General features: G+C 50.4%; 1 protein-coding gene across 1 annotated transcript in view; it reads left to right on the forward strand.

The window, feature by feature from the left end:
* Positions 1-20,574, forward strand: part of PRKCZ (protein kinase C zeta) — a 943,345-nt gene that overhangs the window by 304,727 nt on the left and 618,044 nt on the right. Inside the window, exon 4 of the mRNA XM_086921534.1 lies at positions 11,606-11,695. Within this exon, the coding sequence (XP_086777660.1) occupies positions 11,606-11,695 (90 nt within the window). The remainder of the gene's footprint in view (positions 1-11,605; positions 11,696-20,574) is intronic.

The following is a 20,574-nucleotide window of genomic DNA, read 5'->3' on the forward strand; positions in this document are numbered from 1 at the left end:
TGTGCTTGGCAACAGTCATTAGTCAAAGTCTTTCTTTTCTGTGATCACAGACTTTCCTGTTGGAATTGGTTTGATCCATGGAAGGTCTTGCTCCATTGAAGCAGATATGTATTCCGAACCAAATACATAAAAGATGGCTTGTTTGATGCAGGGTGCGGAGTGCAGTGAGAGCAGTGCAGGTGGGCTGGTGAAAATGATAGAGAGGATACTTTCTGGATACCACTGTCCTTAGGATGCGTCTCCAGTCTTGGGGCTGTTTACAGATGGAGGAGGTGGACAACCATACTGGAGGGCCCCAGTTCTAATGTACTCCTAATACTCTTTTCTCACTCAGTGGGAACAAGGTATACAGTTGTGACTGATTCCACTGAGTTTACCAGTGAAAGCCAGGAGGTTATTCCCCCTTTTCGGGGCACATGTATTAAGGTCTCAACCACTGATAAGCTCCAACTGACTTTTAGTCATGCAGTGGCATGCTCACTTGTGGTGGTCTCATGTCTCCCACCAGAGGTTAGTATTAATTTGGTCATCAGAATACAAAATAATGTCAGGACATGTGTGATACAAGTCCCTTGCACAGGAAAGCGTAGCTCATTGGTCAAAATGAAAAATGAGGAGCAGGATGTCACCTGGACTCTGCACCAAAGACTTTCAACACTACACTTGTGGATTGGTAAGCACAGTCGAAGAAAGACAATTTGTTCTCTTGCCTCGGATAGGAATTTGCAAATGTTATTCAGATTATCTTTAATTTCAGTACATTTTATGTTTGAAAGAGGAGATATTTATAGGTTTTTGATTTGGCATTTCACACAGTGTATTAATGTACTGGTCTTCAGATCAATGTATGAAGAGAAATCCACATGATGAGCTATATCTTGCTTTTCTATTACCCATTGTAGCCAAGCTTATTAGAATATAAACTGTGGCGGGGCGTGGCCAAGATGGCGGTGAGGTAGGACGCGACTTGCTGAGCTCCTTCTAGCTGTCCACCGAGAACAGCTTCTAGCAGCGCCTTTGGGAGTCCCGATAGCCGCCCCTTGCTCAGGAGCATTCCCTCTAGCCTGCTGGACCCTGATCTTGACACCGAGTGACCGGGGAAGCCAGGCCTTGGCGAACGCAGTGAAGCACAGCCTGGCCCGCGTGGACTGTGCAGCAGCAGCGGCCTCGATTAAGGGGCAGCCCTCACCAGGGGCCGTCGAGGCCTGCACCCATCTCAGCGGCCGCATCACGCGGCTTGGAGAGCGCGAGGGTCTCACACCACCCCAGCTGTGGTCGGTGGTGGCCTGCCCGGAGGCCCTTGAAGTCCGGCTGACAGAGGGGCAGTGACCGCGCTAAAGTTGAGGAGCCGGGGACCCGCTAGGAGGCTCTGGAGCTATGCTGCTCGACCGCCGCGATCGGCGTGGACAAAGGTGAGCTCCCCCCTCCTCGAACCACAGACAACAGCCTGGCCGGATAGACGGGGAGGAGTCCGGCACCGACCACTTGACGCGACGGACATCCGCGATACCAGCGGACACTGGGCTGGTAGGACATTGGTGCGGCCTACAGGGCCCGGGAACCACGTGCAGCACACGCAGCTCTCCCACAGTCTGGAGCACCGTACGCCTGACCTAGGCGGATTTCGGGAGCGGGCCCTGGGGCAAGTGGGGCGACGACAGCGGAGGAGGCTCCCCTACACACTCGCAGCAGCAGATCCGCGTTGGCGATTATCCTGACTGAAACTTTGAAACGAAACTCTGGACCCTCATCACTCTACTTTGGAAGAAGACGACTGAAGAATCTCCCTTGTGGTCAAGGAGTGACCACCCTGCACAAGCAGGCACAATCCAGCGATCGACGACTTGCTTTGCCGCCGCCTCTCGCCCGAGCCCAGAGCCTGACAAGAACCGGATTCCCAGACATCCAACAGCCCGATCCACAGTCCCTGCAAAGCTGAGACCCGTGGAGGCGACGAGAGACGTGGGACCGGCCATCTTGAAAAGTCTGCGACCTGCTAACTGTGCAGCCCCCGAGGCCTCCTCAAAGCTGTGCATTGGGGATTGAGAAGCCCCAGCCCCGAGCAGCATCTGCACCAAAGATCAGCCCTGCACACTCCACGAGTTCTGCGTGGGGCCCTGTTGCATTTTCCTGCTCGACGCGTCTGCCTGGTCACTTGCCCGTTGGCTAGTGGCCATCTTGGCGACGAATACGAGAAACTACACCACTGGTCTGGTTACTCCAGACTGGCCCTTGTTTCCCTCAAAAGAAGCAGCCCCTCAGACCTTGCTGGCCTACATCGATTCCTGCGTGGGTTGCCTTTGCCAAGGCTTGTTGCCTCCAATCTTGAAGCCGACAGCGAGAGCCTTAGTGGGACAGTCCGTGCCTCCATCCTGGTCGTCGTCGATGACTCCTGGTCCACGTGGCTGCAGAGACAAGCTTCCCATCAGCACCTGATCGCATCCCAACATCGCCTGGTTCCGTCCTGGTTCCATCCTGGTCACTGGCTAGTGACCCAGACTCTGTCCCTTCTGCTTTCAGGTCCTCTACATCTTTGATCCACCCTTGAATCCACCCGGACTCTTCTCTTCTGGCCACCTGCTGCATCTTTACTCCAAGGCTCAATAGATCTCCACGACGAAACCCGACACACTTTTGGACCTATGCACCCGCTTCCTGTGGGTTAGGTAACGTGAGTACTGCGGTGCTCCTGTAGAGTTTAACACTCCTAGTGTCCTAGTTTCAAGTGGTTAAGTTCTATTCCAGTCGGAACGTTCCTAAATCTTTAACTTTATAACTTTTACGCACCCATTGACTTCAATGTGTACACTTGTGTGCTTTTAGACACTGCACACGCATCCCGTGGGCCTCCTGCTCCATAACCATTGTTAGTCCAGTGTAGGCCCAGCGATTCCAAAGGCCCTAGGCCTTACCATTGTTCGTGACGTGGTACTTATACCACTTTTTTAATATATGGTTTGACGGGCCACCCTGCCCTATCCATAATTGTACAACTTTTGTCTATTCTATTAAGTTACTTGTTTTGCGCTTGTGCTTCTGTGCTCATAAAGAGTTCAGGGGTTTGTTTAGAAATAAATCCATACTAATATAATAAAGAGAGCCCAAACCTTTGAGGCGGGTAATCTCAGGAACCACAGCACCAATCACCGCACCCAATACAGCGTTGGAAAGGGCAGTTGCAGCAGAAAGACATAGGCTATGCAGACGCCCACCATATACATTTAAAAGGTAAAAGAACCGTGCCAGCAAAGTAGTCCCTTGTGGGCGTGTTTGCGTTGTGCTGTGGCCGTGTGCTGGGGGCGTGACAAACGCTGGGGGCGTGTGGTACATTCCGCCCTTCATGCCATGTCTCATATCGTGTGCTAATCCCACCCTGCTCCCTTTAAATACCCCTGCACCCCATAATCATAACCCACCCTTACTCCTTAAAATACCCCAACATCCTTAAACACTAACCCATCTTAACCCTATAAATATACCCTGTACCCCAAAACCCAAACCTATCCCTAAACCTTAAAAATACCCCTGAACCCCAAAACCCAAACCTAGCCCTAAACCTTATAAATACCCCTGTACCTCAAAACCCAAACCTACACCTGAACCCTAAAAATACCCCTGTACCTCCAAACCTAGCCCTGAACCCTAAAATACCCCTGTACCCCAAAACCCAAACCTAGCCCTGAACCCTTAAAATACCCCTGTACCCCAAAACCCAAACCTACCCCTGAACCCTAAAAATACCCCTGTACCCCAAAACCCAAACCTACCCCTGAACCCTAACAATAACCCTGTACCCCAAAACCCAAACCTACCCCTGAACCCTAAAATACCCCTTGTACCCCAAAACCCAAACCTAGCCCTGAACCCTAAAAATATGCCTGTACCCCAAAACCCAAACCTAGCCCTGAACCCTTAAAATACCCCTATACCCCAAAACCCAAACCTAGCCCTGAACCCTAAAAATACCCCTGTGCCCCAAACCCCATACCTATCCCTAAACCCTAAAACTACTCCTTTACCCCATAACCCAAAACTATATCTGAACCCTTAAAATACCCAAACACCCCAAAACATATACCTCAGTACCCCAAAACATATACCCATATACCCATACTTACCTTATCCAAACATTAAAAAAAAAAACATGCTTTTACCATTCATGCATTTACAACGAATTTCGTTGTAAATGTAGGCTTGGTAAAAGCATATAAAATGTAATGCCATGCATTATAATGGCATTGCGGAGTCATGGTACTTTCGTAATGAAAGTATGCGGAGTGATGGTATGCGGAAAGAAAGTTGCGGAATAATGGGTGTTTACCCTCCCCCGGTGAGTAAATTGGTGGCACGGCGGCCCACATCTCCAGCAACATACTCATATTTTTTCAACACCCATTTGAAAAATGCACAGGTCTCTCTCATTGATGGTCAGCACCGACATACACTTTTAGACACACCTCCCGCCACAAGTTCTAGAATTGCGAACTTTAGAGCTGGGGAGCTACGTTCGAATCTCGGCATCAGCTCAACATCCTGTGATTCCAGGCAAATCGCTTTGTCTCCCCGTGCCTACCACAAATGAATGTGTTCTTCTGTAATGTAAATTGTGCTCATGCCATGTTGTCGAATTTGAGCTATATAATATTGCAAGGAAAAATAAAGTAGGGAAACTCGAGTTCACACACTACTGACCGCGCACTCTTAAGTGCATCAGCAGTGCACTGTGAATCGGAGCGTTTCACAGATAAGAAATGCTATCAAAACGAAATCCTACAAAACAATATACTACTGACCGGCAGCAATTCATACCCGGACAACTTCGGGACGGGCTGCTAGTACATATATATTTTGACTATATATCCTGTGTGGTGTCCTTTCATTTGGCATTAAAGGGATTTCATATGGTATAACAGCTGGTTTCACATGCCCTCTTGAGTTTAGCCTAATGCCTGCTTTGTCCATGCTACCCCTAGGATAGCTGGTCTATAAGGTTGACTTTACAATCATCATAATAAGGGTTGTTTGGACTGGTGCAAGGTGCTCACTAGAATAGTGAACATCATATATCAGGCCAACTTCTCACATGTGTGACCACCGCTGTAGACACCTGTGTGACGGTGGACTCCTGAGGAGATAGCGGTGAGTCGGGAGGCTCTGCACAGCGTCTGCGTGCCACCCCAGGCGACGGCAAATCCACAAGTTTGTTTCTTGAGGAAGCAGAAAACTGCAACACCAAGGACCACGAGGCCGGCGCCTGGGAGGGGAGGCGGATAGTGGCACTGGGACCCCTCGGCACGTTAAGAACCTGTGACAACTGTCAGGATCAGCGACGGCTGCCGGCTCCGCACGGCGAGTCTCCCCTCGCATCCTGGGACGGCCGAACACTTATCTCATAGGCAAGGGCGCTGAGCCTCTTGCTGCCTCCGACCATCCCGTCGAGCTTCCATAGGCGGACTTCCCCCGTACTTGGCGCAACATCCTGGTCTGAAGGTGACCCAGCGGGTCCCCATTCACACCGAGTGGGGCTGGGCCTGGCCCTGGGTCTGTGAAGGGGAAGACCGGACCCAACGCCACCAGGGAGGAGGCCTGTCGGTCACTACAGCTCGTGGGTCATCCACAAGACAATCCGCGCCCCTGATCCTTTGAGACTATGTCCTTATCTTGGACAAGGAAGCCGAAACCCCTGACAGACATTTTTGGAATGGCTTAATCTACCCCTACTCTGACGTCTGTCTCCACTACAATGTCAACCTCGCAGCGGTCCCCGGGCACGGGTGACAAACCCATCGGAAAGGCCTTCTTGGAGTCGCTCTTCAATAACCTGAGGACGGACCTGCAGACAGTGAAGGCTGACCTGACTGCAGAAATTAAAGAGATTCTCAAGGATGTTGAAGATGTGGGGGAACGAGTTGTCACACTAGAAGACAAAAGCGATGCCACAGCGACTTACATCAACATGATCCAACAGGAGATAATCCGCCTGCAGGATCACCTAGAGGATTTGGAGAACAGGTCACTCAGACACAACATCAGGATTAGGGGAGTGAAAGTCTCTGACGACACCAAGGATCTATTTGCCTTCACCATGGGCCTCTTTCGTCACATCCTGGCGGTCTCGGATGACACGGAGATTGTCCTGGACAGGGCGCACCATGTGCACCGAATGCCCCCCCCCCCCCCCGGCGGACATCCTGGTGTGCATGCAGGACTTTAAAACTAAGGAAGACATTCTTTCCAAGGCGAGATCTCTACACCCTATATCCTACAAAGGCCAATCTCCAGTGCTATACCAAGACTTAGCCTTGATCACTTTGCAGCGCCGCCGACAATTCCACCTAGTAATCGAGCACCTCAGGCAGCAAGGCATTCAGTACTCGTGGGGCCATCCCTTCCGCCTCATATTCAGACTTAATGGCAAGCTCCACCAAATGCGTTTGCTCATTGACTCTTGCAAACTCCAGGGACTGGAGGTGACGAGGACGACCACCATAGTACCACCTTGGAACCCGTAATTTCGCCCTCCGCGTGGTGGCGTCAAGGCAGGCGCCGTCGAGCCCGGAAACCAAATGTGGCAGACATAGCAAAGGGCCTACAAGATGCTTTGGCTTCTGCTGCGGAGGCCCTGGCGGGGGTGAACCAGACAACCAAGTGACTAACTGGGACTCTCTACGTCCGCAATAGACTCCCTGTTTTTCGGGGGACGGCGGGGGGAGCCGGACCCAGCCTTCTGGTCACAACACGAGCCCCGTTTTGACGACATCCTGGATGGTCCAGGATGGCGGACATTACTTTTGGAACTTGTTCTTTCTCCCTGTTCCCCTTTCCTTTGTTGTTGTTGGGGTTACTCCCTTGACTATACTATTTTGTTTTTTTTTCTGTTATGGGTTCCCTCGTCCACCTCCTCTTGTTCTCCATGGGCACTCCTTTTACCCACGCACCTCTAGGCTGCTAGGCCAACACCGGTTCACTACCACCCCCTTTTGTACCGCCCTTGTTCTCCATGGGCACTCCTTTTACCCCTACACCTCTAGGCTGCTAGGCCAACACCGGTTCACTACCACCTCTCTCACCATGTATCCCAGCTCGACCCTATCACTGCCTCCTGATGCCACTTGATACACTTAGTCCTCACGCTTAATGTGCGGGGGTTAAACAACCCAGTCAAGTGTAGGGCAGTCCTTAACTATTTAGAGCACTCCAAGGCAGACATATGCCTCCTGCAAGAGACACACCTCCTTCCCAGGAACCACCACAGACTGAAATCTAGGGCTTTCACAACACAGCTGTTTTCCTCTGCCGCTTCCAAATCTGCAGGGGTGGCCATTCTGGTCTCTCGCTCTTGTGTGGGTAAGATTCTCCAGAAAGAAGCCGAAATTAAGGGTCGACTACTTACCTATCAGTTCTCCTTGGGCAGGGTGACGTTCGTGGTGGGCTCTATATATGCACCTAATGACGGACAGCACAGGTTCCTCCAGCACACACGTAGGGAAGCGGCATCGTCCACGGATCGCCATTTACTGTTGGGGGGGAGACCTTAACATTGTCTTTGTCAACGACGTAGATCGCTCCTGCCAGAGAACACACCAGGCCGGGGTACTCCCATCCATGGGGCGAGCCCACCTCCATGATCTGGGGATATCTGATCTTTAACGACACTTCCACCCACAAACCCGCACCTACACTTTTTATTCTGGGGCACACAAAACATACGCACGACTCGATTACTTTCTCTGCTCTTCCTCGCTCCTAGCTTGCGCGCTAAATGCTGAAATACTGCCAGCCTCTCTATCTGACCATTCCCCGGTTCTAGTTACCTTTCAACTGCCTCCTGTAGTTCGTCCCCCCAAACACTGGCGCCTCCGAGACATGTTACTTCACCAAGCTTCGGTTACTACACAGATCAAGAAAGCCATCACAGATTTCCTCACCCTCACAGCTAATCCCGATACTACCTTAGCGACACAATGGGGGCACTAAAGCGGTCCTTGGAGGACAATTTCTTGCCATCTCATCAGCCCAAAACAAGGAACGGAGCCGTAAAAGGGAGGAACTCACCCAGAGAGTTTCTGAGCTCGAACAGATGCACCAACACACCGGTGCAGCCCGTGCTTGGCGTCAATTATGCATCGAACGCCAGCACCTTGCTGCCCTAGATCAGGACAGGGCTGAGTATGCAGCCCTCAGACTTCGCCACTCCTATTACACGGGGGAGACAGATGCAGCCGGCTTTTGGCCAGTAAACTACGGGAATCTCAGCAGAAGCAAGGGGTCCACACCATTCAGACAAAGGGGGGTGAGCTGGTGGCTGATAATCCTACCATAGCGGAAACATTCTGGGACGTTTACGCTGACCTCCATAGGGCGGAGCCTCTGGATGCCCGACTGGTGCTGAATACATAGCTAAGGCCCAGATGCCGGCCCTGTCGCAGGCCCAGGCTGACTTCCTAGATAGGTCAAAGGGTGGGAGCGCACCAGACACGTCCCAACGTAATTACCTCAAGCATGATGGTTCATTATTTCTCGCTCAATTCATTTCAAAGTGTTCATAGCCAGTGCTGTATTATTAGTTTCAATTCGTATCCCTAGACACGTGTTTCATGATTCCTCAATCGTCAGTAGGGAAAAAAAGGCAAAGTTCATAGGTTGCAGGGCGTGCTGCCTCGTCTCTCAGGACCAGTTCAGGACTTCCTAGATATGCCCATTCAGACAGAGGAAGTTGTATCTGTGATCTCACGCCTTAAACTGGGTAAATCGCTTGGCCCTGATGGCTACACGGCTGCCTTCTACAAGTCATTCTATAATCAACTGGCTCCCATCTTGACGGCTTTATTTAATACCTTTGACCAAACAGGAGCCATACCAGGGGACATGTTGGAGGCGGGAATAGGAGTTATTCCAAAACCGGGGAAAGATACGACGGTCTGCGGCGCTTACAGGCCCATCTCCCTTTTAAACATTGATATTAAATTATACACTAGCATCATAGCGACCCGGTTAGCCCCATATATGGCACAGTTGATTGAGCCAGACCAGGCGGGCTTTATCCCACAGAGGCAGACCAGCGACAACACCAAACGCATCTTACACCTGGTCGAGCATGCGTCCCGCACCCAGGGTGAATACATGCTCTTGGCCATTGATGCCGAAAAGGCCTTCGACAGGGTGCACAGGTCATACCTGGAGATGGTACTGATGGCCGCCGGCCTTGGCAAAAAGCTGCAAACCCGGATCTTAAATTGTTATCGCTCCCCCATGGCGACGGTAAGGGTCAAATGCTTCGCGTCCACACGGTTCTCTATTGAGAGGGGGACCAGGCACGGGTTACCTCTGTCGCCCCTTCTTTTTGCATTATATATGGAACCCTTGGCGCTTAGGATCCAGCAGCATCCTCTTATATCAGGAATGAAATTCGGGGGGATGTCCACACAGTGAGTCTTTACGCAGACGAAATTCTACTTTCCCTCACTAACCCGATTACGACTTTACGCGCACTCTTTGTTGAGCTGTATGGCTTTGCACAAGGATCTAGTTTTAAGATTAACGTGGACAAATCCATGGCCCTTAATATATCCCTTTCCCCACATACTCTCGCCCACCTACAGGAGGAGCACCTGGTGTTCTGGGCTTCGACCGCAATACCTTATTTGGGAATACAGTTGGCCCCCCACCTTACCAGCCACGGCTGAGCTTAATTATTCACATCTCCACACTCGCATACATAAAACGCTTGGTAAATGGAAATACTGCAAAGTGTTGTGGTTGGGCCGGATTGCAGCCGTAAAAATGTCCATCCTTTCCCAAATCCTCTACTCTTCCAGATGCTCCCTCTTCTTCCCCCCGCAGGCTGGCTTCAGCAGACACAGGCGGAGCTGTCGAGATTTATTTGGCAGGGGCGCAAGTCACGATTCCGCCACCAAGTAGCGGTCCTTCCACCAGGAGGGGGGTGTAGGAGTTCCCGGCCTCCAGTTATATTTTCATGCTACCAAACTTAGATATCTTGAAGAGTGGCAACGCCTGGAATCCGAAAAACACTGGCTGTTCCAGGACCAGGCAGTGGCGAGCAGACCGTTGCAAGGGATACCCTTCCTCCATAAACATCACAGACCTCCTAATCTATACGCCTCTTATGTCACGAGCACCATACTAGAATCCTGGGACCGCACACTAATGTCTCTAGCCAGCTCACCACTTTCCCTTCACCCCTCACGCCGGTGTTTGACAAACCTGAGTTTCAACCTGGCACGGTTCCTCATGCCTTTAGGTCATGGCGCTCTTCTCCCTGCAGACCCCTAGGTCATCTCTTTGACATGGAGGGCATAATTCCGTTCTCACAGCTTAAAGAAGATTACAGCCTCACCAAACTAGAGCGTTTACCATACCTACAAGTCAGACCCTGGGCGCTGCATCCCACAATCAAACCACAAGCTCAGCGTCTCCTGACCCCATAAGAAAAACGGCTTGTAACACGCACCTCTAACAAGAAACTTATTTCTGATCTCTATAAAATGCTGTTATCCAACACCACGCACACCTATAACGTGGGCCGCTCTAGATGGGAAAGAGACCTGGGGAGAACACTGTCTCACAAAGAATGGGAGAGCATTTACTACAGGGCGAGATATTCAGCGTAGCACATGGGACTCACGGAGACCCTTACCAAGATTGCCACTTACTGGTACTACACGCCCGAACGCATTCACCGATTTGACCCACTTCGGAGCAATCTTTGTTGTAGGGAGTGTGGGGTGGTGGGCACCCTGGAGCATATATTATGGAGCTGCACTTGTATACAATCATATTGGACCCAAATCCTTGACGAAATTGACTCCAACTTCGAGACACAAATTCCACGCTTCCCCGCCCATGTCCTCCTGGGTTTGCCTAATCCACTGACATATCCCCTTAAATCGAGGAGGGGCCGATTGATTACTATCGCTTTAGGTGCAGCAACACAGAATATCCTAATTCACTGGCGTTCCACCAAACTCCCAACGTATACGGGTTGGCTCCAACAGCTGTGGTCAGTGTTGGATATGGAGAAACTCACTCTTACACAAGCGGGCAGAGGGTCTGAGTTCCCTGAGCTATAGCGGCCCTTCCTCACTATACTGATCTCCGAAGTCTGGGAGCTCACATGCCCTAGGTATCTTCGACTCCTCCGCCTTCCTGACACACAAATCCCGAGCGCTGACCCTAAGACCAGCCGGAAAAAACGACACTAAGCTCCATCTGGTCCCTTTTCAGCCCCCCCTTTTTTTTCCTTTTTTTTCTCTCTTTTCGTTGGCTCAGGTGGACGAGGGGAGTGAGGTGGGTGGGTGGGGGGGAAGTGGGAGTGGTCCTTTATGTTGTCTAGTTATGTTTTGAAGAGCCCGCTCCATGCTTATACCTTCGGGTACTGCTACTTATTGCGACCTTGTGGTCACTAGGGCACTGATTTTGAGGAGTAGTGTGCTTTGTTTTTTTCTTGTCTAAAACCAATAAAAAGATTTAAACTATAGAATATAAACTGTATTTTTTATTTTATGATTCAAATATCATCAAAATCTAGTGATCAGCATACTTATAATAAAATTTATAAAAATGATTTCTTCTTTTTCTTCCCTAGGTGATCCTTGCACTATTTCTTCTCAGATGGAGTTGGAAGAAGCTTTCCGCCTGTATCGTCAGCATGGGGAAGAGCGTCTGATCATTCATGGTCAGTTCATTGTTTAAGACTAAGCTTAAAACCCACAAAGCAGTTGCTATGTTTTCATTACAACTATGTACATTTCAACTACAAATGTGGCTTTTGTATTTATTGTTTTCATATTGATATGACCCATTTTGTAAAAGAAAAAACAAAAATAAACAGATCCTAGTGAAATCTCTTGAGGGGTTGTTTGTTAATATTACCTCCTTTTTTTTTTTTTTAAAGTAATTTTTATTGTAGCCATACATAGCTCAAGCCATTGCTCATACAAGTATCACATTAATCAGGGCGCTGCTGCTTATCATTTCTTGTCCCATCATACACAGCCTGTTAGCCCGCATCCTGGGGGCCGGGCGGCAACAAATCCTCAGCCCCCCCATGCCTGATGTCAATGTTGCAGGAGTAACGTTTGCAGAAGGAATGAGGGCAGTTTCCAAATGGATGGCCAACAACTGCTTACAGTGCAACGTGACTAAGACCGAGGTTGTACTTTATGGGGAAGCAGCAACATTATGGTCCAGTGATTGGTGGCCTGGTGAACTAGGACCCGCCCCTATCCCCAAGCAGACCATAAGAAATCTAGGAGTGTTATTTGATCAGTCACTGACTTTTAAAGATCATGTCAACCAGGTTGCTGGTACCTGTTTTGGGGTTATCTCTCTGTTGAGAAGGGTGTTTCCTTTTCTCCCAGATCACCACAGAAAGACCTTGGTCCAGGCTCTGGTTGTCAGCAGACTGGACTACTGTAATGGCCTTCTTTTGTCATCTAATGAAGGCCAATTTAACAAGCTACAGGTGGTCCAGAATACGGCCGCGAGGTTAGTCATGAATGCTCCACCAAGGACTCCCTCCCAGCCACTGTTGACGGAACTGCACTGGCTGCCAGTACGACTGCGGACCAAATTTAAAATCTTGTGCACAATTCACAAATGCCTGATGGGGATAGGCCCGAAATTTCTTAGCACAGTCTTTACACCCTATGTTCCGGGCCGCTCACTACGATCAAGCAATCTCCAACTCCTCAAGGTTCCCAAGATTAAAAAAGCCCGTCAAGGAGGTAGGGCTCTGGCCTATACTGGGCCTGTTCTGTGGAACACCCTCCCCCTCTCACTAAAGCTCAGTTCTGATCACTTATCTTTTCGAAAAACCCTGAAAACCTACCTCTTTTCTAGCATTTAATTTTATTCCCCCACTATCTATTGGTATTGTCCGGGTACAGTAGCAGGTTTCCCCTGGATGGCAAAGCGCAGAGATACCCCTTCGGGGGTCTATTCAGGCGCTATAGAAGCATATAAATAAATAAATAAATAAACGTACCGTAGTATTGTTTGTATGACTACTTTTTGTCCCTCTCCTAACTAGTCTATATGGCCCCTCCTATAACCCCCCCTAACTAGTGGAACTCCTCCTCCCCCCCTCCCCCCCACCATCTGCCCGAGGGTCATTGAGGGTGTCTGTACATGTTCGCCTAGGGTATGACCCCTGGTCTCCAACAACTAATAGTTCTGTTCTCTGTCAATTAGTTTATCGTGCCATCCCTGCTAGCGCTGAGGGTCTCCTCCCCATCCTCCACCCCGCTATCTCTGAGGGCCTGTACCAGTACCTCCCAGGCTGTCGCCGCTTCCAACGCCCCTGGATTAGGAGCCCTGCGCGCCTGCTGGTACCTGTGTGTGCTGTCGCAGGCCGCCCATTTCACAAATTCGTTGAGCCACCGTCTGGGAGTTGCGCCCGCCCTCGCCTTCCAGTGCCTGGTTATCTCTCGCTTGGCTACTATCAACCCCATATCAATGAATTTGCTCGTGAGTTTGGTTTTGGGGGTATGAGGGAACTAGTGCAGTATACACGCCGCCGGGTCGAAGTCGATGGTCCTTTCTGTCACCTCATTCAGGGTTTCGCCTGTAACCTGCCAATAGTCCCGAAGGGCCGGGCAAGCCCATAGCATATGTACTAGTTCAGCTCCCTCCTCCATACAACGAGGGCACACCGCCTCCACCGCTCCAAAATACCTCTTAATCCTACCAGGGGTCATATATGCCCTATGCAGTATATAGTAGTGGATGATCTGGAATCTCGCATTCCTCGTGCTATTGCGGGCTCGGCGCACGGCTGCGCCCAAGTTGTGTCAGGGATGTCTTTGCCCAAGTCAGCTTCCCACTTAGCCTTCAGCGACGCGAGGGGTGGTAGATGGTCGCGCACCATCCTGTTATACAGGCATGCCACCGCCTTGACTGTTCCCGCTGCCATCATAGTATATTGACAAGAGGCAGACGTTTCAGGCTCCGCCAGCCCCGTCCCCCAGTGCGTCTGAATTGCTCCGCTCACAGCCGTATGGAGAAGATATCCCCCCCTTGGGAGGTCGAAACGTTCCTGAAGTTCCTGAAACGGGAGGAGCGCTCCGTTTTCGTATAAATCTCCGACGACCTGTATGCCCGCCTCCTCCCATCGCTGTAGACGCGACCAATCGCCTCCGTGCGGCAACGCCGTCAGCATGCCCAGCGGAATCTCGGGGGCATACGGGCGTCGTATTCCCGCCCGCTTCTGCGCACGATTCCAGCACTGTCGGAATGTGCGTTGTTCCAAGGTCAAGTCTCGAATATCAATCCGCGGTTGCAGGGTGATATAGGCCAAGACGTGTCACGGCGTGCCCCTCAGCCCGCCATCCTCCGGGCCCCTATATACCCCCGCCACCTCCTGCGTGAAGACCTGCAGTTGGGCAGCGAGATAATAGAGCTCGTAGTCCGGCACCGCAAGACCCCCCTCATCCTTCGGGCGGGTGAGCGTTGCCAACGCCACCCTGCATCTCCCAGCTCCCCACAGGAATGCGGTTATCAGGGACCTGAGCTGCCGGAAAAAGGAGCCAGGGATCCAGATCGGGAGCGTGCGGAAGTAGTACAATAATCGCGGGAGGGCGACCATCTTCAACAAGGATATCCTGCCAGCTACAGAGAGCGGCAGCGTGGCCCAAAAGGTCATGCAGCCCCTTAGCCCCCGCACGCAGCGCCCTACATTACCCTCGAATAGATCCGCCGCCGTATGATAAATGTGAACCCGAGGTATTTGAGGCAGGTCGGTTCCCAAGGAAGCGTCAGCCGGTGGTCGGCCGAGCGGTGCCCCCCCGCAACGGGAACATGCTTGTCTTGGTCCAATTGACCCGCAGCCCCGAAAGTCCGCCAAACCGCTCCAACAATACCTCTGCGCCCTCCAGCTCCGCTAAGTCGTTTTCAAGAAATAACAGCAAGTCGTCGGCATATAGTGAGATAATTTGCTGCCCATCTCTGGATTTCACTCCAGCAAAATACCGCCCCGCACGGGCCTCAGCCGCTAGGGGCTCAATCGCTAGCGCGAACAAAAGTGGGGATAGGGAGCATCCCCGTCGGGTGCCTCTCCACCTGATATTGGTGGGAAACCATGGTCCCGACTCTCACTCTCGCTACTGCTGCCGCATAAAGAACCCGCGTCCACTGAATATAGCCTTCGCCTAACCTGAAGCGTTCCATGACCGTGTACAGATAGTCCCATTCTAAGCTATCAAACGCTTTTTCTATGTCGACTGAGAGGACCAGCGGGGCACTGCCTTTCTCATACGAGCCATCCATAAGGCGAATAAGTCGCCTAATATTAATTGTGGTATTCCGGGCAGGGATGAAACCGTTCTGGTCTTCATGTATCAGGCCAGACATATGTGGTAAGAGCCTCGCCGCCAAAATGGAACTCAAAATTTTATAGTCGGCGGTGAGCATGGAGAGCGGCCTGTAAGACGCGGGGCTGCTGCTCTCCCTACCCGATTTCAGGAGCGGCACCACTACTGCTTCTCGCATAGACTGAGGCAGGTGACCCGCCTCCCTGTAAACTGTCTGGAGTCGCGGCGCTAGGATATCCAAATACTTGCTGTAGAATTCAATGGGCAACCCGTCCATCCCCGGCGACTTATTGCGAGCCATTCTCTTCACAGCCCTCCTTATCTCTCCCAAATCAATGTCCGACCCCAGCTCCTTCGCCTGCTCCTCATCCAGCCGCGGTAGGGTTAGGCCATCCAAGAAGGCCTCGGCCGCTCCCACCCGGTCACCTGAGGTACTTGTATACAGGCCCTCATAATACTTTTTGAAGCCATCCACTATATCTGATTTGGTGTGATGCACATGGCCATCCTCATCTTGTAGATGCAGAATGGGGAAGCAACGTTTCGTGGGGTTAGCAAGCCATGCCAAGAGGGTGCCTGTCTTATCCCCCTCTACGTGGGATCGCAGCATGTATGCTCTATAGTCAAAAGCGCGGAGCCTCTCAATCTCGGCCGCCACCGCCTCCCTAGCCGAGCCGACTGCCTCCTGGAGATCAGGGCGGCCAGGTCGCCTCTTTTCTGCATCCCTCAATCTGGTGTCCGCCCTGCCCAGGTCCTCCAACAACACCCTCCTCGTGCCCACTTATTTTGTTATGCATTGGCCCCTCATTACTACCTTAAAGGCATCCCATTCCGTTGCCCTAGAGGCCGTTGTCCCCTCGTTTTCAGCGAAGTACTGGATCATCCCCTCCGCCAGGGCCCCACCAAGCAGAGGGTCCTCCACAGTCTCTGGCCTAAGTTTCCAGGTCGGCACACTGGGCGCCTCGTTCACCCAGGCTAAATGAATCATTAGTGGGTTGTGGTCCGAGATTGTTCTCGACCAATACTCCGACCCGGCAACGGCCGGCAATACTCCTTGAGAACACAACACCGCATCCAGACGGACGTGTAGGTCATGTAGCCCGGAGAAGAACGAATAGTCACGGTCAGTTGGATGTTGCGCCCTCCACGCATCGGTCAGCCCCCAACTCTCCTGCCATTCCTGCCTACCCCTAGTCAGTCGGTGCACAGGGGAGTCCCTCAATGGCAGGTGAGATCTATCCAGGGCAATGTCCGCTATGGAGTTAAAGTCCCCCCCACCCCCAGTAGGATCGGGCCCGCTAGGAAATGCGCCAGTGTCCCCGACAGTCCCGCAAAGAAAGCCAGTTGGTCTACGTTCGGGGCATATATACTACCCAGGACAATGTCTCTGTCCCTCAGCTTACCCTCCACCACCACGTACCTCCCTTCCTGGTCTATCAGCTGGCGTGTCAATTGAAATGGCGTTCCTGCTCTGATCCAAATCAAAACGCCCCTAGCATATGCTGAATAACAGGTATGGAATAGCTGGCCTCTCCACCTCCTTTGTAGCGCCACCCCCTCTTGCTTCGTGAGATGTGTTTCCTGCAATAGTGCAATTTGCACCCCCCTCCGCAATAAAAAGGCATGCACTTTGTCTGCGCTGCATCGTGTGTAGCCCCCTCACGTTCCAGGTTATGCATTTCAACAAGTTCATATTAGCCATTGTCCCTCAGATCAGAACGGTGTCTCCCCTCCATTGTCAGTCCCTCGCAGATGGTGGTCCCCCCCTCCCCCCCCCCCCCAAACAAACCATGAACTCCCCACCGTCCAACCCCCAGCAGTTCCGGGGTCAGTGGTGTCAAAGGATGCAAACAATCCCCAACAGTGCAACCCCCCCCCCCCCCCTGCACCTGACCAACCCAGGGTGCTACTACACGGCCGTAACCGTGGGTGCCTTAAGGGCCTACGGAGCGCGGCCTTGGCCAGAACGGAGCCACGCAGCCCATCCCCACGCCCCTCCCCCAGTCCCCCATGAAAGGATCCAGCTAGGAGCCCAGTGCCCAGCCCCGGTTCCTCATGTCTGCCCGGCTGTGAACTCCCATCCGGTACCCCACCCGTTACCCCTCACCCGTAGTGTGCAAGTCAAACATTCAGGATCTCCTCCGACGTCTGCGGCGTCACCAACGGGCCCTTGGCTTGATGGATCCCAAACCGGTCCGATTCCGAACCTGAGACCGAAGCATGTGTGTCCGTGTCCGTGCCCTGTTTGGAGCGGGAATCCCCAGTTCGCGCTAACTTTTCCACTTCCTGTAACGCGGCCTTCCGTTCAGCTTCGGTTTGAGAGGCCGTCGGCTTGCGCGCCCCATGCTTCCGTTTTCGCAGTCTCTTCGACTTCCGCAGGCCCGCTGTACCGCTCCTGTTCCTTCTCCCTCTCCTCTCGGACCCTGGCGCCATCTGTTCCTGCCTTGTATGTTTCCCACCAGTCCCAGGCGTCCGATGCCGTATTGAAGAATAGCGTTTTTTCATCCACCACTATCCGGAGTCTAGCCGGAAAGAGCAAGGAATATGAAATGCCCTCGGTGCGCAATTTCCTTTTAATCGTTAAGAAGGAGGCCCTCGGTCTTTGCGTTTGAAAGGTGAAATCAGGAAACAGCGTGACTTTGCTGTTCGCAATTTGAAATGGGCCAGCGTCCCGGGTTGTTAATATTACCTCTTGATTGTGTTTATAAGGGTAGCACCAGCAGATAGTGACGGATGCTCACTGTCGGTCTGACAGTCAACTGACATCAAAAGGCAACTTTTTATGAAACAGTTGGATGTAAATAAAATTAGTCGCTGCTACAGTTGTGTGCCCATATATGCCTTTGTTTAGAGGATCCAGTCGTGATAACTGTATAAATGATGTAACTGGTTTGAAATTCAAATTCATCAGAATGAGATGATGTGGTAATATTTCTTTCGGTCCTTTGAGGCATGCCTCAGAATTGCAGATGCCCATCATTGGTGCTATTGTGAAGTCCTGGAGGCCTTTTAGTAGGGAGTGGCTAAAACCCTGGTGCCAAGATATAAGGGCTTGACAGCAGTTCTGTAGTCTCTTTTTGGGAGGAAGCATTTCATACTCTTTTGTAGAGCGAGTTGGGACAATAGCATCATGGTTTTCATGGCACAGTGTTACGTGAAGGTGAAGATGTTGTTTAGGGGAAATCAGTGTGATGCAGCGTTAGGTGAAAGTTGGGGTTCAAATCTAACCAGCTTCATGTCTTTGAGATCGGTTTGGACCAGTTGTTGCTTGCTTTTCGAGGTGAATAGCAAGAATGTTGTTTTGGTGGGGTTGCACTTCAGTAGGTGCAGGGCATCCAAGTGTATGTGTGAGGTGCATGGGATTTGCAGATGTTTCACCGCCTGGCAAACACCTACACATTTTTCACACTTTATTTTATGTTACTGTGGGTGTCCAGACGTGCCCCTGTTTCTCCCCTACCCTTCCCACTGGTATTCCGCCACTTTCTAATGAGGAGCTGTTTAATTAGGACCTGCAGTGCAGGTAACAAAATATTAGTCTGCAATAAAAACACCCTCAAAGTCTGTTTACCCGTGCATGCATTGTATGAGATGTTGGATGTCTTGAACTGAGGAGTCTTTCGAGTTGATGTTAGCTGGTGCAGTGGTGAATTTTGGTGCTGTTGTCAGTGAATACAAGTCTAAGGGGCTTCACATAGAGGTCAAAGATGACTGTGGACCATATGAAACTCTGGGGGACTCAGCAGATGACTAGAAACGTCTGGGTCCATGAGGTTCCCATACAAATGAACTGGTGTGTAGGAGGCACAGTGAAGAACTTTGGAAGTGAATCCATCTGTGACTTCAGGGTGTGGATGAGTGTGGGAAGGTCAATGCTGTCAAAGGCATCTGAAAGGTCCAATAATACCAGAAAGCAGGGGTAACCTTTATCTGTGGTCAGTAGAGTGTTATCTACAAATTCCAAGGTAGCTGTTTTCTTACTGCAGCATGATCACAAGTTGGATTTGTAGTCATGTAGGAGATTGGGTGGAGTTGATGTTCTCTCGTCCATTGACAGCTTGTTTAATAATGTGGCCATTCAACAATTGGTGAGTGATGGACCAGTAATTGGTGAGGTCATCAGGGTCTAGCGTGCTTTTGTTTGTTTTTTTCCTAGACTTGGAAGATGCCTTGAGTGAGTCAGTCATTGTCAATTGTGATTAGGTTTAGAGTTTCTCCATTGAGGGCTTTAATGAAGGATTGACGGTAAAACATTTCCATAAGAGGCGGCTTTGAGTGCATTGAGGATGTTAGGAATATCCGCGAGAGAAAAGGAGTTTGAAGGATAACCATTGCCTGAGGCTATTCGTAGGAATGTGCAAAGCAAGTTAATATCCGAATGAAACAGTATTGCCAGCAAATAAAAATGCATTATATGACATTGAAAATGGTGCAGTACCAAGGTTCAAACATAGAAGGCAGTCGCTCAGTTTCTAGTTTGTGCAAATGTATAGAAACATGACAATGCTAAGAACTTCTCCCACCATACAATCTGGTCGTCTTCCAAATGAATATTGTACTTAAGCTCTAGTTTGCCTCACAAATTTGAATGTATCTTCCATAATCGTGGTAAATTATAATAATGTTCTTTTTTTTCAAGAATGTATTTTCTTTCTATACCAGTAGCGTGGTAGAAAGGAGAGAAAATTAGGTACAATGAAAGTACAAGTTGCACTCAATAGAATTGAGTTGTTTTACTCTAGGCTATAAATGTCAGTTTTTATGCATTTTTTACAACTTATTATACCACTTTCGTGATCCACTAGTATATCATTACACAATTTTGTAGAAATCCACTGTTAACATTACAATTAAAATATGGATTGTGTGAATAATGGGCTTAGCGCAATCTTTTTCACATTGATGTGCTTGTATATTTTTCATAGATAATATAGCGAGTGAAACTGCATTGAATGTCATCAATCAGTGATAGACATTTTAATAGATTGATAACTAGTTTCTATCACAACTTCAAAGATGGCATTAATTTTTCAAATGCTAAAACTATCTGACCTAAATCCAGATTTACGCTGGTGGGTGTATGACAGTAACCCAAAACACATATACCCTACTGCTAAAAAAAATGGGCACCTAGGATCCTCCCTCAGACAATTCTATTAGAGAGATTTCATCTTCAGTAAGCATATATATGCTACCCTATGCCCACGTCTGTCTATATACAAGTGATTAAGTAATGTCTTCAGAA

The sequence above is a fragment of the Lissotriton vulgaris genome, chromosome 5 (genome assembly GCF_964263255.1).
Source record: "Lissotriton vulgaris chromosome 5, aLisVul1.2, whole genome shotgun sequence".
Taxonomy (NCBI): Eukaryota; Metazoa; Chordata; class Amphibia; order Caudata; family Salamandridae; genus Lissotriton; species Lissotriton vulgaris.